Source organism: Carlito syrichta, unplaced genomic scaffold, assembly GCF_000164805.1.
Source record: "Carlito syrichta isolate Samal-C Ts95f unplaced genomic scaffold, Tarsius_syrichta-2.0.1 Scaffold315374, whole genome shotgun sequence".
Lineage (NCBI taxonomy): Eukaryota > Metazoa > Chordata > Mammalia > Primates > Tarsiidae > Carlito > Carlito syrichta.
Window position 1 is genome coordinate 265,155 of NW_007259470.1, and position 24,772 is coordinate 289,926.

Sequence of the window (24,772 nt, forward strand, 5' to 3'; positions counted from 1 at the left end):
ATCCGGAGCCCAGCAGGTCGTGGCTGCGGTGGCCGGGAGCGGCCACTGCACTCCAGTCTGGGCGACCGAGTGAGACTCCAACTCAAAAAAAACAAAACAAAAACAAACAAACAAAAACAACAACAACAAAAAAAACTTTAATGCACAATAGGTGGCCAAACTTCATTAGCCTTGGACTGAATCCATCATTTCCCCCCTGCCATGCTACCTTCTCCTTTCTTCATTGTTTTAGACACCCCTCCCCTTTGTTGCTCACAGTCTTTCACCAAATCGTGTAAATTACACATCTCACTTGTTGTGAATCTGTCCCTCATATTCATTCCTATAGTAGGGTGTCCATCCATGCCCTCATCATCTCTTTGGGCTTAGGACATTTTCCTCTAAACATCCATGAGTCATTCTACTATTCTGCCTATGGCTCCATGTCATCAGCTTGTAAAATAGAAATTCATGAAACTGGCCATAAAAGGGTCATAAGATTGTGCATAGCTTGGCCCCTGTCTTCTCTCTTCTTCTGGTCTCTTTCCACCCAGGCTCTTACCTTGAGCGCTCATTGTGGCTATTTCAAATTTTATAGTCCTAATTGCACCAGTCTGTTTCCTGATTCTTTGCTACTGTTTATGTTGTTCTTTGCTAAAAATTATCCCTACTCTCCAGCTTCCTTCATGATACCCATCTCAGGCCAGAAAACACATAGAGTACTCATTTTTCAACATTCAGCTCAAATGGGTAAAACGAATCCTCCTTTCTGTATATCACTGTATACACACAGGTCTTCCACAGCTATAACACTTTACTGCACACAACTTTTTTTACTTGTCTATTTTTCCATGTTCAAATGAAACCATTTCAAGTGTAATCTTCTGCTTTATTCATTTTTATCTTCAGAAACTTGTAGTGTTTTAGAAAAATAGTTGATGCATAATAAATGCTTATTTAATTGATGGATAAAGTAACAGAAGTCAGTACCTGAGTTTTCAATAGGTATTTCAGGTGGAAGTCATATTTTTTGATTAGCGTTAAGAGGCATTGTCTGAGAAAAAAGAAAACAAACTTCATTTAACATTCAGCGGGACAACTTACCTCATATTACCTTTAGCACAAATATATATCACAAGTTCTGTTTTGGTCATGACTCTATAGTAAACATAGCATAAAAAGGATCACTGTTGACATAATTTTTCAAACATCTCAGAAGGGTGCCTTATAAAGTTTGTATAACTTGATAGACTACAAACATATTTGATAATCCTAGAACTCCAAAGAATTCATGATAAATTAACCAAATCTCTAAAAGGCTGATCATTATATCAAGTTACTCGTAATTCAGAATGTAAGTTGAAAAGAGATGCATACACAGATAATGGCATATATTAACATCAAGAAATGTTAAGTATGCAAAATCTTGTAGAGAATTGCATTTTGAATTAATGGCTTATATTTATAAAAGATGAAGTTGTCTCTGAAACCAACCCTTTGCATTTTTCTCTCCTAAGTTCCTCTTATTACTCCAGCTTTATCTATGCTTAGGGGGAAAACGTGATTTGAGCAGAGTGTCTTCTGAGCTTCATTGTTTAAAATGATTTTCTCAAACGTTATTGACTTTACTTTCTTATTTGTATGGAAAACTTCTGAATTAAAGCAAATCATGCATGAGTCACACAACACAAAAATACACCAATATATTTTACAGTAGCTGTGTTCTTGTTCTTTATTACATTATCACTTTAGATGGAGTCCATCTGTTAGTTTTAAGACAAAATGCACAGAATATGTAAAAATCAAAGAAGAGGGAGGAGAAGAATAGAAAAAGATTCGGGCAAGGGAGTGTTTTATATAAAACCTACAACTATTAAGACCTCCAAGAATGAGCCTGCTTCAGCACTTTGCTCTTGGACACTATATCTATCCTGTAGAAAAACTACCAGGAACTAGCGAGGGTAAATGATTTGTCCAACTTCTAATAGGTAGATGAGTCATAAAAGAGAGAAACTGAAATCAAAGCTCCTGCCATCCAGTGCTTGAACTTTTGATGACCCCATTAAGTGATCTGAGGAGTCCAGACAGGGCAGCATTGTGTCACAGACAGTAAGGTGCTACAGTGGCCTTTATGAAGCTGAGAATGGACCTGTGCTGGGTAGCACTTGAAAAAGATCACAGGTGGGAACTCAGAATATAATGGGAGTGGAATAAGCACTGATTGAGAGTTAGAGGTTTGGTTTTAATCACAGCCGTGGCATTAAATATTTGTACTATGGTTGCCAAACGTTTGAACTTCCATTTCTACTTTCCTTACCACAGAAGAAACAGCATTGGGAGAGGGCAACTCTCAGATTATAGTCCACTGCCTTGGGGTTGGAGAGAAGAATGGAGGTGCTAACGTCTGAAGTGGGGTTGTCCCCAACAGGTTTCCTCTATTCCTTCTGCAGCTTTTGTTTGCCTGAATTACCTTTGTGGACACCTGTACCTGCACCCTGGTCCAGGCCACAAAACTTCTAGGGGGCAGGCAACGTCAGGAGTAAGACAAGAGCATCATTTTGTCACCGCCTTTGCTGATCTCTCTGTGCCCAGGTAGCAATCACTTACAAGACACAGCGACCCTCCACCAAGTCAGTTCAAAATACTTCTTTGTCTCCTAGGGACTTTCCACTTAAAAAAATAATCATATTTGCTGTCTCTCTCGCTTTTCTGTATAGATTCATTTTTGAAAAAGGAAACTACAGCCTTTGTCAATATGCTATGTGGCAGGAAACTATACCTGAATCATGTAATTAACTATGAAATGAAAATTTGAATTACATTATGACTGAAGTCCTTTCTAGCCTCAGTCATTCTATGATTTATGGCATGAAGCTGAACATTTCAGGTGGAATGAATGGAAGAGAGTGCATCAAACAATAGTTTGATGAAAGAATATGGACCTTGCAAATTTCAGGCAGATGCGATTTCAGTCCTGCTGCTTATGACCTGAGCAGCCTTACACAATTTCTTTAACCTCCTAGTACTTCAATTTTCTTGATTCTGAAATAAATAATATATTTTATCACAGAGTTTTAGGAAAAATTAGATGCGATAATATGTGTAAGCATATAGTAACTCCAGGGAATGATTAAGTATGATTCATAATAACTAAAAACTATTTTAGCCCATATTTTATATCAGGCTTTTCTTTAGGGATTTGACATATACTTCCCACATGACATTTTTTTTTGCTGGCTCAGTTCAGAATGGTCTTAATTCCAGATATATGCAAATGGTGGCACTCATATCTTCTCCCAGTTTTGTTTCCTGTGTCTATTCTTTCAAATAATACACTCATACATTCAGGTATAAGATATGGTCATTTGAATTTTTCAATTTGAATTCCCACTCCTCTGTTTCTTCCTGAAAACAATTATTTTCAGGAAGTTCCAGAAAGAAATTTAAAGCAGGAGACGGTGACTTACAAGGTATGGAAATTTAGTTTTACAAAAAGCTTAATGACACATGCATAATCAAATTCACAAAATGAACGAGAAAAAACGTCCTTGAAAATGTAATAACCAATAGTAGATGTATTTTAAAATAAAGGTTAGAATGTTGTGGAAGGTGTTAGCAGCTTTTCAAGTATACCTGAATAACTGTGAAAAATAGAAAATTATTAACAAAATTTGCCAGAGAGAGGTATCTATTAAAAGTACAATAAGTTTCCATGATACTAGTGAAGGGACAATTTTTACAATTAACCTAAAAATATTGTGATTTGGCATTTGAGAACTTAGTCAGAAACTAGTCTTGAAGCAAAAATAAAATAAAATGGCTTACCTGGATACTTTCCAAATATGCATAAATTCTAGAAGTTGGTTCAGATAAAACTGGCTCTGGTCATCTTCGTGCTGTAGACAGTAGAATATATTAATATTTATAGAGTGAATAGGAATGAGTACCAGATAAAAATAGGTCTGTAACTTCCTGCTGTCATTTTGTTCACCTATTTTGATAACCTTCATTCATTATTTTTATACTTTGTCTTAAGGACCTTATAAGATTCTCCTTCACTGTATAAGCCTTTTCCATAGTGATGCAAAAAAGCTGAGCTTTCGTTGAGAACAAACCTAAGGGACAGTTAAAAAAAATCATGGCATCGCCAAGGTCAAACATTAATTTCTCCCAGTAAGTAAGAAGACACTTTCCAGGCACCAGTTCTTCCACATATATACACATTTTGTTTTTTCCTCACATGCAAGCCACGCAGGCTATGGCAGTATAAGGCTTGACATTTTGTCAGATGGGCTGGCAGATCATAATGACCTTTATTTTTCAGCTTCACCCATCTTGCTGCCAAAATGTTGGTGTAAGAGAGCTCCCCATTTCATGAAAACTAAATTATGCTAATGAATGGAGACTACTGATAGGAGGTATAAATTCCAGGAGTCATCTGCTGGCATTTTGTTTTCTCCCTATATAAGCAGAAACTACTCATCTTAAAATGTCAGTCATGTATCCCGTATGAATACACACTAACACACATACATTCATACCTTAATTTCTTGACTAGCTCTTCCTCACAGGGCATCTACAAAAACCCTACTCAAGTATGCAGAGGAGAATGCATGATATTTCATCATAATCACACTATTTCACCACATGGTGGTGTTAAGTTTGAGAATTAAATGAGTCCCGTAATGCTTGGGGTGTATGTAATCTTGAGTGTCAGCACACAATCTATTTTTAAAATGAACTATTAAAGTTTTTGACAGAATATATCAGGAAAGTCTTTATATGACCTAATGTCAAAAGTAAGTTAATTTTTATATTGGTTTGTTTTGTGAAATCGAAGAAGGAAATGAAGTTACAAGGAAAAAATAAGGTCATCACTATAAAACAAAATTTTGACTGCATGTTGTGATAAAGAAACACTTTGCTAAAATGAAAGTGAAGATGTGAGGCTTACTCTCCAGGATTTTACATCTGGAGTCACTGGGACTGGACAGCTAACACAGAAAGTGTGATAGTGGTAAGACTTTAGGCATGAAGATGGTAGAAGAAAAATAGACAGTGAAAAACAAGTGAAAAAAAGTACTAAGATTGAAACTATAATATTTGGCACTTGTCTTTTTTCAGAAACTAAAACCAAAGTGATCATATAAATAATTTAACTTATTTTTACATTTCTGTATAGCATAATCATATTTAGTTTAAGAATACACTTTATTTGGTTTCCAGAGATACTGTTGGTGGAGAAAACTGGCCTTTGTCATACTGCCATATGAATATATATAATAACTATATACAACTATATATATATAAATATGTATAATATATATATTTAATTAAAGTACCTCAAAAGGCTGGCAGGAAAAAAAGTGCAAAGTTCATGTATTAGAAACATTTTTGGTTAAAATTATTAACAGATCTTAAAAATAAAAGCTGGAGAAAAAAATTCAGTAGTTGTCCATAAATATTCTGTGCACTTTGCTTTTCTCTAAAGCTGAAAGCCATGAGTTGGTCTTAAGGAAAAAGTTAAAATCTTTTTCCATACAAAAATCTATTGCTTTAGAAGGAAATATTAATTTATTAATAATATCTACAATGTTGGCAAAATTTTTTATCAATTTTCAGAAAGACAAAAAAGAAAAAAATAAAAAGAGTTTCATAATTCACAGCTAATCAAGGTGAGAATTCTACAGTTTTGAAATCTAGGGTGATTTCTAGTGACTGTCAACCTGCTTTTTTTTTAGAACAATCTTCTTGATCTCTTAAGAGAATTAAACTATCATATTTCAGTATAATATTATCAAGTTTAAAATGAAAGTTATCTACATGAATTGAGTTTTGCAATCTTTTTTACAGTTAAAAACTTCTGAAGTATTCATTGAAAGGCAATAGTGCCAATAAATTTAATAAAGTGATGATGATCATTATGTTCCTAGTATTAAGTGAAAAAATACTATCAAGTCAATTTTACACTGTTATGCTAGAAAGATAATATAACTGTTCATAAATGTTTAGCTTACAGCTGAAGTTCTGAAAAATCACATAAAATGTTGACTTTTAAAAACAGAATTGAGGAAACATTCACTATTTTCTTATGATGTGTATATAAAAATTTAAAAACAAACTGAGTCAATTATTCTAAATATAGTGATTCAGATAATAAATAAGTCACAAGTTGATAAGCTGTCTCATTTTTATTAAGCTAACCATAGCACAAATATATGTCCCAGAAAGAAAATTATATGAAACTTACTATAAAAATAAAGCAATTATCTTTTAATTTTTATTTACTTGTAACATATAAAATTTTCAAATGAGAGTATAACTTATTCTTCTCTATGGGTATTGAAAGTTTATAACAAAAATTGTGATATATAAAAATTGTTGATATACTAACAATCATGATACTGTATGTATATACTATTTTGCTATAACAGATATATGTCCATATTTCTTGATATTTTCATCATCATGAATAAATTTTTGAATGTTAAAATTTGAGTTAATATTAATAATGTTTTAGAATTGTTCATAGTAAAGGACCAAAATAACACATAGTCTAACATCCTAATTTTATGACATCAATAGCTAATACTTATCAATAGCTAATACTGCACTCTTACTTGGTGCAGGCACTGACTTAAGATCTTCATTTATATTTCTCAATTGAATTTTCATAATAATCACATTAGATAAGAACTATTATAATTCACATTTTTGGAGGAAGAAATTAAGGTGCAGAGAATTTAATAATTTTCGCAAAAGTGACCATTGAATTGAGTGGCATGAAACTAGAATCTCTGCTTTTAATCAAGATGCCACATAATTAAATTTATTTTCTTGTCGTTAGAGCTAGACATATATGCTCTAGGATATAGATTTAAAAAATAAGCACCACCACTAATCCCTCATATTCATCTGCATCGGATGTGCCTATCCTCAACTTTTAGAGCACATATCTCTATTAGACTTTTTTTTTTTTTTTTTGAGTTAGAGTCTCACTCTGTCGCCCAGACTTCAGTGCGGTGGCCGCTCCCGGCCTCCGCAGCCTCGACCTGCTGGGCTCCGGCGATCCTTCCGCCTCAGCCTTCCAAGTAGCTGGAACTACAGGCGCGCACTACCACACCCGGCTAATTTTTTTTTTTTTTCATTTATTGTGGAGACGAGGTCTTGCCAAGTTGCCCGGGTAGGTCTTGAACCTGTGGGCTCAGGCAATCCACTCACCTCAGCCTCCCAAAGCGCAGGATTACAGGCTGAGCCACCGAGCCCGACAGATTCCTTACTGTTAATAGTGTTTGTCTTACAGAATTATTGTGAAGATTATATGTGATAAAAATGCTAAAGCCCTAGACATATGTGCTTGCTCAACACACATTATATCAGAGTAGTGAATTATATGGGCTTTAAAATAATCCCTAATTTATTTATTTATTTATTCATTTATTCATTTATTTATTTATTTATTTATTGAGTTGGAGTCTCACTCTGTCGCCGGCCACCGCAGCCTCGACCTGCTGGGCTCCGGTGATCCTTTCGCCTCATTCTTCCGTGTAGCCGGAATTACAGGCGCACGCTACCACGCCCGGCTGATTTTTTGATTTATTGTAGAGATGAGGTCTCGCTGCCCAGGCGGGTGTCGAACCCGCGGGCTCAGGCAATCCACTCACCTCAGCCTCCCAAAGGCGTGGGATTACAGGCTGAGCCACCAAGCCTGGCTCAATCCTTAATTTATATGAGCCTGAAATGTTAGTGATTTGTGAATTACTACCAATAAGTTATTATTTTAGTGACATGCAAAATAAAATATTTTCTCTTCTTCTCCATGTTGCAATTAAATATGATGACTTTAGCTTTTTTTTCAATATTGTGGACAATTTGAAGAATCTTGAGTATATTTATATTGAGGGTGTCAGTTGCACTTATTAAGATATTTTCTGAAGATTTCAGACATATAATCCTGGAGCTATCAGTAGCAGCTGAGGTAAAAACCAGATCCAAAAGATATTTTAAACAACTCTCCTTTGGCCTCATTATGTTATATGCCACATATATATATTGCAACCTAATGTACCACCTGACATTTTAAATTATGAAACACTTGATACTAGAAAAAAAAGAAACATGCACTGGAAATCTGTTTTTGATATAAAGAAGGGGTGAGGAGATCTTTGCTTAATGCAGGTAATTGAAGATCCTACAGATAAAAACTGCCAAAATATCAAAGTTCATTGCATAGTGTGCAATTTGAGTTGGAAGTAACTCAAGATGTCAACAGAGAATGAAATTCGCATCTAACAGCACAAAACTGTGTCATTAAAACTCAGTAATCTCTTTCTAAGTAGTTTTATTATATATATTATGAATATTAATCTGTCCTGATTTAAGCTATGTTGACATAAACAGTCTTCAAGTAGAACAAGAGTTATGTTATTTTTCTGCCTTCACATTTTCTATTCCATTTACTTCTAAGTGGATGCATGGAAAGTATAAATATGATTACCTTAATAAATTTCTCACAAATGATTTTCCAAGGAGATCAATTGATTTGTTATTGTACTGAGTGTATTAGTCAGTCTGGGCTGCTAAAACAAAATACTATGTACTGGGTAGCTTTTAAAAACAGGCATTTATTTCTCATAGTCAAAGGTGAAATTAGGGGGCAAGTCCTTTTTCTGGTTTGCAGACTGCCTTCTTGCTGTATCCCACATGATGAGAAAGAGAGAGAGCTAGAGCTCGAACTCTGATCTTTTCTTTTTATGGGCACTCATCATAAGGACCCTGCTTTCCTGACCTCATTTAAACCTAGTTGCCTTCCAAAGACCCTGCTTCTTAATACTATCACTTTGAGCTTCAACTTACGAATTCTGGAGGGACACAAGCATATTGTTTATTACACTAAATTTGCACTAATGCATTCATGTTATGTTATTGCTTCAGTCCAAATGTTTGGCAGATATTTAGGTGAACTACTTCATCATGTTTCAATAAATATATTCAAACAAGCTTATATCAATTAAGCTATATAATTCTAAGTTGGCCACAGTCCAAAAAGATAGAAATAGTGTCCTTAAAATTATCAGTTTGCTAAGTAAAACCAATGCTAAGAAAATCTTACCTTTCGAGATAAGTTTCTTGTCACTTCCCTATTTTCCTGAAGATGAAGTTGAATAACAGATTTATCTTTCTGAAACATTTTGTGGCTCCCCAAAGAGTGATCACTGAAGGACAAAAAAATGAGCACAATCATATCCTCCTATAATACACCAACCATGTATTTTCTCTTCTTCTTCATTTCCTTGTATTTTTGGAACTTAGTCTGGTAAAAGTAAACTGAGAATACACACACACACACACACACACACACACGTATACATATATATGTATGTCCATATATATTTATATATAATATGTATAGATGTGTATATAAATGAATAAAATGATGGTAGATCTACATATATATGACAAAGTATTGCAATTATCTTCAAATGCATTAATAAATTAAAAAATAATTAGATACCTTTAGTATGATCATAATAAATTATAATAATGATACTTTACATATTCAAAGTTAGTTGTACTTAGCCAATTCAAACATCAACACTGAGTACAACATGCTTCTGGGTGGTCTAACTAATGCTACAATGGCTATGTGAGAACTATTATAGCAAGAAAGCAGAGGATGTATAAAAATGTTACAGGCTTTGGAGGCAGATTTACTAGTTGTACGACCTTAGGCAGGACAATTAAACTAAAACTATCTGAAATTTATTATTTCCTCTTTACAGTTGGGGTATTAATGTCTACATCAAAGAGTTGACAGGCAGATTAAACAGAAAAAAACTACATATTTCAGAAATCTCTAATGAAGTAATTTTATTTTCTTTCTCTTTTTTCTGTAAATATTTTCCATGCAAAAGTTAAATGATGAGCACAATTAATTCTTGTTTTGAAACATTATTATTATTATTATTATTATTATTATTTGAGTTGGAGTCTCACTCTGTCACCCAGACTGAAGTGTAGTGGCCGCTCCCGGCCACCGCAGCCTCGACCTGCTGGGCTCCGGCGATCCTTCCACCTCAGCCTTCCAAGTAGCCGGAATTACAGGCATGTGCTACCACGCCCGGCTGAGTTTTTGATTTATTGTAGAGATGAGGTCTCGCTGCCCAGGCGGGTCTCGAACCCGCGGGCTCAGGTAATCCACTCACCTCAGCCTCCCAAAGGTGCGGGATTACAGTCTGAGCCACCGAGCCCGGCTTGAAACATTATTTTAAACACAATCTGATTCTTCTGTGAAATGAAGGGCTTTTAGTTTATGGACTCCTTTACAGCTTTAAATTTTGATATCTCTAATGACTCTTAGTTATTAGAAAAAGAATGTGTTATGTTAACTCTCTTTGTTTAAAGGATCTTGATTAACTATATGAAAGGACTTCAATGAAAAAATCATATTAGGAATTTGAGGTCCTTCAGGTGATAATTTTATTTATATAAAATTCACTAAATATTTGAGATGACCTATTTCCAACAATACCAGACAAATAGCGCATTATTCTGTTAATATCTACTAAGTTCTCGGAAAATGTTTTTATTTTGATAGATTTTTTAAAAATAATTAAGATAATTCAGTATCTATCTGCTCACCAAAATAGTTTTAGTGTTCACAACATGTGGTCTATGCCCATTCCTATACCCACTGTTGGTCTAACCTAGATTCTTGTCCGTGGGCTATCCATAGGGCTTTTACATTGTTTCCTGAGTTGTTTTCACTGCCAGTCTAGATTTAAGGCATGGTCATGACTTGTTTTGGGGCCTATCAGTTTCTCTTTCCTTCTTTCCAAAGCTCTGTTCCAAAGGTCACACTCAGCATCTATCACATATTCCTCTCCTTTCACCTCCCTCTACTAACTCCTCTTTCCTTACTTAGACCTCTGTTTTTCTGTTTCTGCGCTGGGAACTGATTTAAGAATAGTGATCCACTTTTCCTCAAATATTTCTTTTCTCCATATGTTTAAGTCTGGAATCTGAATCCAAGTTCAATGAATTCGGTCTCATATATGGCTTCTGCCTGCTTACTCGAAGTGGCTTTCTTTGTTTCACCACCTGTGTATATATCCTTAGAATTGTCAGATAGGTCAGGCTCGGTGGCTCAGCCTGTAATCCCAGCAATTTGGGAGGCTGAGGTGAGTGGATTGCCAAAGTCCGTGAGTTTGAGACCAGCCTGGGACACCTTGTCTCTACAATAAATCAAAAATTAGCCAGGTGTGGTAGCGCACACCTGTAGTTCTGGCTACTTGGAAGGCTGAGGTGGTAGGATCACCGGAACCCAGCAAATTGACGCTAGGGTGGCTGTGAATGTGCCACTGCACTCTAGCCTGGGCGTTGGAGTGAGACTCTAACTCAAAAAAAAAAAAAAAAATTGTCAAATGAAATAATATAGGACGCCCAGTAGGTATAAATTACAAAGAAACAGTGAATAAATGTTTTTGGTATAAGTATGTTCCATGTAATATTTGATACATACACTAAAAGGTATATATATATATATATATATATATATATATATATATATATATATATACACACACACACACAAAAATGTATACTTTTTGAAGTTCAAATATAACTAAATGTCCTATATTTTTATTAGCTATGTCTGCCATTCTTACCCCTTTCTAAAACTAAGTCTTTGTTCTTACCTTATCTTTGCCTCATTGTGTATGTCCATGCATGTGGTGTTGGAGTCTGGCACTGTAATTATCAGATTTGGGGTAATTATCAGATCTTGGAAGAGTTTTTCCCCTATAATTTTTCCTTTTTATCAAATTATACTATAGAAATATATTCTTATGGAAAGCACATTGTGCAAAACTGTCCAAAACAAAAGAGATAAGAAAAATTCTTCTCTGTTCTATTTCCAGAAAAATGATAACCAAGAGTTTATTGAATTCTGTTTGTAGGCTGAAATAAATGAGTAGACACAAATATTTTGTTATAAGTGAAATGGTTTTGTTTTAGTTATGTTTCTAGTTATAACTAAATTTCTTTTAACTCATTTTTTAATATTTTTCTTTTTAATCAGAAAAATTGAACTATTCAAGTCATAATAATATTTTGTTATGTTATTTTAAGTTTATATTAACTATTTGTTTTTAAAATTCTTTCTTTTTATCTGCTGGAATTATTTAAGTAACTTTTGAGTCTCTTCTTTTTCTGTTTATCTTTAGAAGCCAAGAGTCATAAATGTGTTTTTATGCCTCTAGAAGTTGCCTTATTTTTTTTTCAAGAAAACATCTTAAAGCTTTTCCATTGGAATTTCGATTTAATCATTATATGACACTCTCCAATAAAGCTTACAACTCAATATAACTTTAATTCGGTTCTCTCCTCAAGCCCTACAACTGCCCAAGTAGAGATAATTTCAAGTATTAGTTTCAGATTATTTTATTACCTACTTGGTAAAATATAAAAAAGTAGTAGATTAGTTGGTCAAAAAATTAAAATGAGGAATTATAAAAAGACAGCTATCACTAAACATTCTATTATTAAAGTAAATATAACTAAGTAGCCTCTCATTAACCAAAGTTTTGATATTAAAATAAAGCCTTTATTATTGGATGATGGATCAATTGATTACAATTTTGTGCCATTTTTCTGGCATAAACCAAACCTATAAGCAATTATCCTGTCATTTCCAGTTCTACTTTCCTTAATGTGAAGCAATTACTTAGATTTGAGAAACAACTTGAGTGGAAAATCATTATAGACTTTTATAATTATTTTTCTAATCTTTTAAAGTTATTTCTTCCACATCTAATTCAGCAGTAATAGTTTTTAATGACTCTCCTTTATTAATTCTTTCCTAAAGAATTCAACTTATTTTTTATAGAAACATTCATTTTCTTTGTTTATTCATATTTCATCATACCATGACTAATTCATTAACTTATCTAAATAAAATAACAGTTATAACTGGCATAAAAAGGTTTAGGAATAAACAACATCTGACTATAGATATGTTTACAACTCAACTTACAGAAAAAAGTGCATGGACTTACATATTATTCTAGAACAGTGGTTCTCAAAATGCAGTCTTCAAAACCCTTTTCCGTGAGAAACCTTCAGGGTGCACATGAGGTCAAAGTTTTTTTCATAATAAGAATTTATATTATTTGCCTTTTCCACCTTTGATACCTGAAGTATTGGTGCAAAGCCAATAGTTGACAAACTGCGGGTCTCTTAGCAGAAACCAAGGCAGTAGCACTGAATCATTTGAGTAGTCATTGCATCCATCACTTTCATGCATTTGTAGGGAAAAAAAAAATGCCCTTAATGGAGTAGCACAAATTAATTCTGTTAAATCTCAATCTTTGAATACATGTTTCTTTAATTATTTATATGACAAAATAGGAAGTACACTTAAAGCACTTCTACATACTAAATTACAGAATTTCTCTTCAGGTAGAACCCTTGTGCAATTGCTTAAGCGGCAAGATAAAAACTTTTCTCATGAAACAACCTTATTACATGAGCAAATAACTGTAGTTATTCAGACTTGGATATTTGGTAAAAGGTTTTTTGTTTGTTTGTTTGCTTATTAATGAACATAATAAGCCTGCCACTTCAAGAAAAATAACTAAAACTTTCAAGCAAACTCAGAACTTTAAAAAATGTGTATCTGTCATTATGAGCTTGCCAGTTTCCCCATGCTTAAAATCTTTTCTGATGAGAACAATACAATGTTAAAGAATGTAATTTTTTTATATTTTATGATAAAATGTGTCAACATTTAGGAGATCTACAGAATCCATGAACATGTTTTGAATCCGGCATGGATCAATTATTTATCTGTAGTGCAAAATAGACCAATGGATTCTAAGCAGCCTCATGTGAAAAGTTTATTAATAAGTTTTTTGTATTCTACATAGCAATTACATTTTTAAATACTCTCAACTGTTGATTTTTGTATAGTGTCAAAGAATGATGTCTGCAATCATCTGAAAAGATTATTATTATTATAAGATGATTATTATATTTCAAATCCAAATCTGTGTGAGGCTAAATTTTCTTCAAATACTTCCATTAAATCAACATAGTCTAACAGGTTGAAGCCAGAAACAGAGTGAGCATTCAATAGATTTCTATTAAACCAGACATTTAATATATTTCTAAATATATTAGAATGGGTATATGAGTGTTATACTTCTCATAAATTATTTTTATTTTGTAACACATAGTTATTTGTAATAGGTATGTATTACAAAACATATTATTTGTATTCACATATAATAAGTTTAATACTGTTATTTTTAACTCAAATTACAAATGCATATTTTTAAATTATCTCCATCTGAATTTCCAATAAGGTAAATATTGAAGCCACAGTCCACAAAAAATATTTTTAGGGTATTCAACAATTTGTAAGAGCTTTCTGAAAATGTGCTTATTTTTACATTTTCCTTGAATGTTGGTTATTTTCACAAACTATTACTGTGTTAGAATGGTCATCTAAGATTAAATCTCTGCTGTTATTTAAAGGGCTGCAAATTCTCCAGTAACCATCATATTTTCTAAGAGCTCTGAACTATTCTTTGTCATTACTATGCTTGACATTAAGATCAATTTGTCTTTAATGATCTAGAATTATATCATCCAGTAAAGTAGCCAGTAGATGCAATTGGCTACTGAACACTTGTAGTGAGCCTAGTCTGAATTAAGATGTGCAGTAAGTGTAAAATATACACTAGATTTTGAAGACTTACAACAATAAACAAGTGTAAAACATCTCAATAATTTTATTTTGATTACATTCTGAAATCATAATATTTTGGGTATATTGAGTTAAATAAACTATAGTATTAAACTTTATTTCCACCTGTATCTTTTTATATTTCTTTATTGTAACTAGTAGAAAACTGAAAACTACTATATGGCTCACATGATATTTTTGTTGGATGGTGCTGATCTGGAGAAAATGAAAAAGAGAGGGAAAAATGCCTAAAGATAGAAGAGCATTATAATAAATTTAATGAGCAAATACAATAAGAAAAAAATAAATTTGTGTTTGAGAATTCTAAGTATCAGAAAGTATACAAAGAAAGGTTACCATATTAAGAGAAAAAAAAAAAAAAAAAACCCAAATAACAGCATTTCTCCTAGGAAGGGTAGTGTAGAAAGATAAGTCTGAACTCTAAGACCAGGTAACATTGGGCATTACAATCCTTTATAAATTGACTATGGAAATTATTTATTTAAGATTGGACACAGTGTTTTCCTCAATCTGGTATTATTTCAAATATGGGTGCTAGGTATGTTTTATTTAATAATTATGTATACAACTTTAACTGTTAAATGAAATAAATCCCTAATGATACAATCAAAAGTTTAGGCTTTTTCTTCATATTGAAGGGAGACCCAGAAAACTCAGAATTTATTTATAAAAAATTGTGTATTTCTTCTTACATGTTAAACTTCAGTCACTTTCAAAGCACTTTCCATTTGATTCAACACATCTATTGAGACACTTTTTCTACTGCTCAAAACAGTTTTTGAACTCATCAATTTTTATGCCTTTTAGTGCTTCTGTTATTTTTTGTTTCACCATTTCAACATGGACAAAATGTTTTCCTTTGAGGACCTTTTTCTTCTGAGGAAATAACAAGAAGAGAAAGCTGCTTCAAGCATGATAGAGTGAATAGAGAGGACAGGGCACAAGGATCATGTTGGTTTTGGTCAAAAGCTGATGAACACTCAGTGTGAGTAAGCGCATTGTCGCGGTGGAAGAATCAGTCCCTCTTTGCCACCACTCAGGATGATTCTTCCACAAATCATGATGCAACTGTCTCAAAACCTCCAGATAAAAACTTTAGTTGATCATTTGATCACTAGGAACAAATTCTGAGTGTACTACAAGGAGCCTGCCCTCCCAAAGATAATTCCAGATTTTTGTCAGTCCACCTCACATACTAGAAAATCAAACTTTCTGCACATGTATTATTTATTATCTCAACAAATATTTGATTTCAGCTATCTGTTAGTTACTATCTTAGGAACTGCTGTGAGTATACTTGTCTTTAAGATGAACACTAAGAGGCTGAATCTTTGCATATAATTACCCTTATTTCCTATTAATGAATAGTCACATTATTTTATAGTGTTTCTAAGGCAATATGAAGAGAAATTCATGTCTTTGACACCAAAAAATGATACGCAAGTATTCATATTTGTCTTATAGGCCCAAAAAAAGAAAGTCTAAATAATGTCCAACCTATGAATACTGATTTCCATTGCCTGAGGCACTCCTTGTAAACCCATATTTATGAACAGCACTTGTCCTTCTGAGTAAATATATATCCTTATCTTACAGGATTTGAACTAGGTTCAAATGCTCTTCATTTTTATGTGTAAGAAATATTCACAGAGGTCTATTGTGAAATATTAAGCTAAAATATACAATTTTTTTCAATTTGGTGTTATAAATATTGAGAGCCAGAATTCTCAACAGTTTTTGAAAAAATGTTTTTAAAGAAAACTCAGTAATTAAGCTGGTCTTAATACTTGGGATGACTAGATTAGAAATTTAAGGTGAATATAACAAAATATTTATAGTACTATAATTCTGCACAGAGCATTTTTCAAATAGTTGTGTGTGTGTACACAAACGTGCACACACATGTTAACTTGGTATTTGTCACTTAAATATTTTTATGATACTACAGAAGCTATAACTTTAATTCTAGTAAATTAGTTTTTGCAACTAACAAAACAAGCCTATATTGTGTACTCAAAGTGGTATTTGGAACTAACTCGGCACAGATAAAGATCAATGAAATGTTCTAAGCCTGCGCTCCTCAGGTTTACTGTTATTTTGCCCTCAGGGAAACCATGAATAGAAAAAAATGAAGCTTCATAAATTAAAGATACAAGAATAGGTTAAATTCTAAAACTAGGGCTTATAGGCATGACGTGGTTGATAGAAAAGGGTCATTCTTTTGAACAAAAACCCTCTATGGGACATAAACTGATACCAATAGCTACTACTCAAGATAGAAATGAACCAAAGAAATCTAAACTTTTCCATTCAAATGTCCATTTTTCTGAAGATTTCCTTCAGCCAATAACAAGGCAACTATCCATCATGGTTCCACACTTGAATAGTGCTGTATTTCTTTACATTTTTAAAATACTTTTTAAAATTGAATACACTGCAATGATTTTTGTTTTTTAATTTATTAAAAGTAAAAACTCTCAAGTTTACAATGTCCTCTCTATTAAGCTATGTAGTTACAAAAGACAAGTAATACCATAACAATCTTATAAAGTTAACTAAGACAATGTCAGTAAGAAACATTCCAGTGAAGCTAAGAACTTTGTATCCTTGGCAAAAATAGGTATTGAGTTCCAAGAAGCTCATTTTTGGCGTATCATAAGCAAAATACATAATATAGTCATCATACCAAGAGATCAAAATTACAGATTTTATTTTATCCCAATATTTTATTATTTTTTCCACAACATCTCCTGGGTAGAAACATTCTACAGACTTCACAAATATAAAACATTCAAGAACCAAGAGTAAAATAGCACATTTAAGTCATATTAAGATGATGTTGGCTTATTTGAAATAATATGCAATTCAAAAATTCGCTAACTAATCACTTTTCTTATTTAAGGAAAACAAAGCCCTAGGTTACGTAAATTTCAATTAATCCAAAATTTGGGGAAGATTTATCAATCCTTAACTTTTAAAAAGAGACAATGCCTTTGAGTAACAAAAGTATTGTGACAATTCCATATTGTCTATTTTAGTTCTAGGTATAATGAAATTAAATTATGTACCTATATTCAGATATGACTTGCGATGTCTTCTTGGAAAAATCTGGCAACAGCTTTGTTGATTTATTTTTTCAAGTCTGTTCATTAATGATGCTCGCACAATCCAGCTCTTTAGAAAACGCAGAGTTGAAGTGTGCTATAATTTTTACATGTAGCTTTGAATAATAAGCAATATTCATTTAGCACAAGCTCTTTCTATGTAGAATTGTTCTCACATTAAGGCAATGACAGTATTTACATATAAAGACATTTGTTCTAGTATCTACATATAAAGACAATTGTTATTGAATTAAAACAAAATGCAAGTTGGTATGGTATACTATATTTGTGGTTATTAGTTTTTTTATTAAAGATGGAAACCACAGTTAATTTTAGATAGTTAATAAAAGCACTTTGAAGGAGATTAAAAACGAGAGTAACTCAAGATACTTTTATTGAATGGCTTATTAACGGAACACACTTTTTTATTGTGTGTGAGACAGCTCAAAGTTATGACATGTTCCTTTTTATCCTCCCACATGGTTCAGTGATTTTATAAATGGAGAAGCAAAGTTATGTAAGAGATAAATGCACTCTGTTTCTTTGCTCTCAAAGTAAGTCTACACAAGTATAACACAGTGGATTATAACATTTGAAGTCTTAGGCTGTGATGTATATGTTGAAAGCAGTCAATTTGTTTTTAAGTTTGCTAAACAAAATTCTTAATTTCATTGAGAAGAAAAAACACTTTTCCCCCCAGGACTATAAATAACTCAGATTACTGCTAATGAGTATAATCTTTTAATTTAGACTGTATATAATATAAGATGAGATAGTCTTTTCCTCACCAGTAACTAATAGTTTGATTTTGACTCTGAGTACGGGCAATTCCAATTTATAATAAAAAGTTTAATGAACAGATTAATGCTATCTATCATGAAATTAGATACAACTATTTTTTAATAACAGAAGTTTTTTTAGAACAGATTATTTTAAATTTTAAAGTGGTGCAATTTTTGAAAAGGACTTTCACACTTTAATAAAAGGAATACATCTTCTCTACTAGAAGAGTTCAAGAGAGAAAAAGAAGACTCATGTAGATGGGCAGATCAATCTTCTCAATGCTGGTAATGACTAAAGAGGTAGATATTGACTGGATAGAAATTTAAAATATATGACAAATTCAAAGTAAAATGTTTAATTACTGTTGAACTTTTTAATTTTTTAATAGATATTTTTAGCTCCCTGAATTCTAACATTTTTTTCACAACAGTCAATTAAATAATATTTTATTTTATTTAAGTCAAAGACTATAAAATAGGGCCATAGTTGCAAGCAATAGGCCCAAGAAGAATTTTTAATAAAGAATATTTCTTTTTTCCTCAGGAGGCACTTGTAGTTTTTCCTCAGAGGCAAATATAGTTATGATTTATTCAACAAACGCTTTTAAGTACAATAAATTTCATTGTTTCACACAGTAGCTAATAAGAATTATTTTTGTTTTGCTTTTTTTTTTATGAGTTGGAGTCTCACTCTGTTGCCTAGGCTGGAACACAGTGGCACGCTCACGGCCACCACAGCCTCAACCTGCTGGGTTCAGGTGATCCTTCTGCCTCAGCCTTCCAAGTAGCTGGAACTACAGGCACGTGCCAAGGAATTGCTTTTAAGTTGAATTAGAAAGTAAGAGTTACAGCAAGATTTTTGGTATAAGAAATTACTAAAGTCATGTAGATTAGGCCTTCTCACCACAGCCCACACCTGTGTGTGCCATTGGGGGAGCCTGAGAATAGGCCTTCCCTGCATGCCCCATTTAGTTTCCAAGCACAATGCCCAAGAGCCTGAGGATCACTGTAGCCATCTGTCATCACAGGTGTGCAGATGTATTATCAGAAAACCTGATAAAAGGCCAAGGCTGCCTTTCACACAGCACCCAAACACACCATCAGGAAGGGGAGGAATTGCCCCATCCACCTACCACAGTCTGTGACCATATGTACAATTAAGGCTGAGGGTATGTTTATGCCACCCAGCACCACCTCCTACTCTATGACCAAGCAACCTGCCCAGGGGACTGTGGATTGCCCTGCTCCATCTGTTGCTAGAGCATGTGTGTAAAACTTCAGGAGGCCTGATGAAATATGCAGCCCACTTGCTTCCAGTGCCCAAGCATGCCAGCCAGAGGCCTAGGGAGTGACCTCCTTGCTTGCTGCATCTGATGCAAGCATGCTTCATCAGGAGGCCTAACAAAATTCCAGAATGTTTGCTATTTATGCTCAAGCACTCTATCCGGAGACCTGAAGATTGTCCTGCTCCACTCACAACAGCCTGCAGCTGTGCACACCATCAGAGAGCCTGAAACCAGTGTGCACTTTCTAGTATCTCAACCACAACCGACAGCCATCAACATGAACCACTTGGGGGCCTAGGGACAGGACTGCACAGCATATCCCAGACGCTCACTGCCACTGTTAGCATTTGAGCAAACCACCTGGAGGTTCAGGAATCAGTATGCCTGGACCTGCTAACTCCAATGCCCACACATGCTACCCAGGGCTCAAGGACAAGCATACTTGGTCTGCTGCTGCTAACACTGGGGTCCAAGGACCAGTCTGCCTTGCACTCCCATTCTTAGCAAAGCCTCATCACAGTTTCTACTAAAAGTTGCCCACTAAGCCACTGAGGAAATCATAGATCATTTATACCAATTACAGCTGAAGAAATCATGTTGAGGCTACTGCATGTACCCAGAATCAAAGGTAAAGTATACTAGAGGCTCAAGAATCAGTGTAGATACATACCTCCAGAAAGAAGTCTTCTATGAAAGCAAATAAAAAATATTAGAATAAGAGACTGTGACACAGATATTGATATAAAGACACAAGAAACACAAAAGCAAGGAAACATGGGACCTCCAAATAACACAATACTTCTCCAGCAATATATTTCACTGAAAATAAACTATAATTTAGACTACTTTTTAAATAATGATATTTAAGAAACTCAGTGAAACACAAGAAAATACAGATCAAGCAATACTAATAAATTAGGAAAACAATTCAGGATCTGAATAAGAAATTTTACAAAGGGATACATATAAAAAAGATAAATTCTGGACCTAAATAATTAAAAAATTGAAATAAAAATACAATCGAGAGCTTCAATAATAGACTAGGTCAAGCAGAGGAAAAAATTTCAGAACTTGAAAACAGGTCTTTTGAAATATACCACTGAAACACAACAACAACAAAAAACCCGAAAAGAGAATTTTTAAAAATAAAGAAATCTACATAACATATGGGACACCATAAAGCAACCAAATATTTAAGTGTTTAGTGTTTGAGAAGGAGAAGAGATAGGCAAAGGCATAGAAAACCTATTCAGCAAAACACTAGTTAGAAACATCTCAAGTCTTGCAAAAGATTTAGACATCCAGATACAAGAAACTGAAAATACCTCAAGTAGATTCAACCTAAAAAAGATCTTTTCCAAGACACATTATAGTCAAGATGTCAGAAGTCAAAGACAAAGAGAATTACAAAAACAGGAAGAGAAAAGCATCAAGTCCCATTTAAGAAAACCCTCATCAGTTTGACAACAGTTTTATCAGCAAAAATTTTACAAGCCAAGAGACAGTGGAATGATATATTCAAGGTGCAAAAAAAACCAAACCAAAACAAAAAAACTAAACTAAACAAAAAAGCAAAACAACAAAAAGACTATGAGCCAAAACTACTATACTCAGCAAATTAACCTTGAAAAATGAGGGAAATAATGTCTTTTCTAGAAAAGCACAAACTGAGGGAACTTATCACCACTTAGCCTGGCTCTATAAAGAAGTACTTAAGGGAATCCTACATTTGGAAATTAAATGACAAAATGTATCATCATGAAAGCCCAGGAAAGTATAGAACTTAACAATAGAGCAGACACTAAAAAAGAAGAAAATATAAGGACTAAAATGTTACCACTACAGAAAACTAACAAATGGTTTTGATAAACAACAAGAGAAAAAGAGAGGCACAAAACATATAAAAAACCCAACAGAAAATAACTAGCAAAAGTTGATAAATATAAATTTTCACCTATTAATAATTATCTTCAGTATAAGGAAATTAAATTATCCCCTTAAACTACATAGATTGCATGAATGAATTTTAAAAATGACCCGCCGGGCTTGGTGGCTCAGTCTGTAATCCCACGCCTTTGGGAGGCTGAGGTGAGTGGATTGCCTGAGCCCGTGGGTTTGAGACCTGCCTGGGCAGGCGAGACCTCATCTCTACAATAAATCAAAAAAATTAGCCAGGCATGGTAGCGTGTGCTTGTAGTTCCAGCTACTCGGAAGGTTGAGGAGGAAGGATCGCCGGAGCCCAGCAGGTTGAGGCTGCAGTGGCCGGGAGCGGCCACTGCACTCCAGTCTGGGCGACAGTGAGACTTCAACTAAAAAATAAAAATAAAAATAAATAAATAAATAAAAATGACCCAACTATATGCTACTTACAAGAGACTCCCTTCACCTGTAAAGACATATATAGACTGAAAGTGAATGAGTGAAAAAGATGTTTCATGCAAACAGAAATCAAAAGTAAGCAGTACTAGCTATATTTATATAAAACATACCTTAACTCAAAAATTAGGTAAAAGAGATAAAGTAAATTATTGTACAATATCAAAAGGATCAATTCAGCAAGAAGGTATTACAATTTTAAATATATATGCACACAACACCAAAGTACCCAGCTAATAAAGCAAATATTAGACCTAAATGGAGACTTAGTCTGCAATACAATAAGTTGTAAGGACTTTAACAATCAACTCTCAGCATTAGACAAATTATCTAGGTGAAAATCAACAAAGAAACAGGATTTAAGTGGATATTAGATCAAATGATCCTAATACACATTTAAAGAATATTTTATCCAATAGCTGCAGAATACATATTCTTATTAGTGCATGGAATATTGCCCAGGATAGACTATATGTTAGACCACAAAACAACACTCAACACATTTTAAAATATCAAAATTATATCAAGTACCTCATTAGATCACAATGAAATAAAAATGGAAATTAATAACAAGAGGAACTTTGAAGATGTACAAATACATGGAAATTAAACATGCTCCTTAACAGTCATTAAATCCATGAATAAATTAAGAAAAAATAAAACAAACAAAACACAAATAAAATACTTAACACAAGTAAAAATAATAAAAAATAATAACAAGACCTACCAAGACCTCTGGGATACAAACACAGTGCTATAAATAAGTTTATAGCAATAAATTCCTACAACAAAAAGATAGAAGAATTTCAGATAAGTAACCAAATGTTGAACCTCAAGGAACTAGAAAAACAAGAACAAACCTAACCTAATATTAATAGAAGAAAAAAATCATAAAGATCAGAGTAGAACTAAATGAAATAGAGAACAAACTAAATACAAAAGACGAATAGTTTTTTAGAAAAGATAAACAAAATTGATAAACTATTAGCTAGACTAACCAAGATAAAAAGAGAGAAAACCCCAGTGAACAATATCAGAATCAACAAAGACATTATAACTGATACCACAGAAATACTAAAGATCATCTGAGATTATTGCAAAAAACTGTTTGGCAACAAACTGAAAATTCTAGAGGAAGTGAATAAATTCCTATACATGTATAACTTACCAAGACTGAATCAGGAAGAAATAGAAAACCTGAGCAGACAAATAATGAGTAACACAACTGAATCAATAATAAAAAAAACTCTCAGCAAAGAAAGACTCAGGATTACATGGCTTTACTGTTGAATTCTACCAAATGTATAAAGAAGAACTAACTCAATTTTTATCAAACTAGCCCAAAAACTTGAAGAGAAGGAAATTCTTTCTACCTCATTATACAATGCCAACATTACCCTGATATCAAAACAAGGAAAAAAACAAAGAAAACTAAAGACCAAGGTTCCTGATGAATATTGACACAAACATCCTCAACAAAATACTAGCAAACCAAATTCAACAATACGTAAAAAAGATAATACACCATGATGAAGTGGGATTTATCCCAGGGCTGCAGAAATAGTTCAACACATCAAATCAATATACACGATACACCATGTCAACTGAATGAAGAACAAAAACCATATGATAATTTCAATAAACAGAAAAGGATTTGACAATATTCAGAATTTAACATCTCTTTATGATAAAAATTCTCAATGAAGTCGGCATATAAAACATATACACATAATGGAATACGTTTTGATTATTAAAAAAAGAAGGAAATCCTGTCATTTGCAGAAACATGGATGGAACCAGAGGTCATTAAGGTAAATGGAATAACCCAGGTACAGAAAGACAATTATCACATGCTCTTATACATATGTGGGAGATAAAAAAGTTGATCTCATGATGGTAGACAGTAGAATGATAGTTTAAGATGCTGAGAGGTGCGGGAATGAAGAGAGGTATGTTGGTGGGTATACACAATGAGACAGAAGGAATCAGTACTAGTGTTTTATAGCACAGTAGATTGACTATAGTTAACAACAATATAGTGTATATTTCACAATAGGTAGAAGAGAAACTTTGAAATGTCCCCAGCACAAAGAAATGATAAATGTTTGAGGTGATAGATATCCTAAATACTCTGACTTGACCATTACACATTCCATGCATGTATCAAAATATTACATGGGCCAGGCACAGTGGCTCACACCTATAATCCTAGCACTTTAGAAGGCCAAAACAAGAGAATTACTTGAGATCACACTTTAGAAGGCTGAAGCAAGAGAATTGCTTGAGTCCAGGATTTCTAGACCAACCTAGGCAACATCGTGTGACCTTGTCTCTATAAAAATAAAAAAGTTAGTTGAAAGCCGGGCTCGGTGGCTCAGCCTGTAATCTCGCACCTTGGGAGGCTGAGGTGAGTGAATTGCCTGAGCCCGCGGGTTCGAGACCCACGTGGGCAACTTGGTGAGACCTCATCTTTACAAC

The 24,772-nt window shown here is 33.5% G+C and overlaps 1 protein-coding gene across 1 annotated transcript in view; it reads right to left on the reverse strand.

Annotated features, from left to right (window-relative positions):
- Nucleotides 1–24,772, reverse strand: part of PIK3C2G (phosphatidylinositol-4-phosphate 3-kinase catalytic subunit type 2 gamma) — a gene marked incomplete at its 3' end in the record, with an annotated part of 314,051 nt that overhangs the window by 259,110 nt on the left and 30,169 nt on the right. The window contains 3 exon segments of the mRNA XM_008072653.1: nucleotides 970–1,033; nucleotides 3,805–3,875; nucleotides 9,092–9,194. Coding sequence (XP_008070844.1) covers nucleotides 970–1,033; nucleotides 3,805–3,875; nucleotides 9,092–9,194 — 238 coding nt within the window.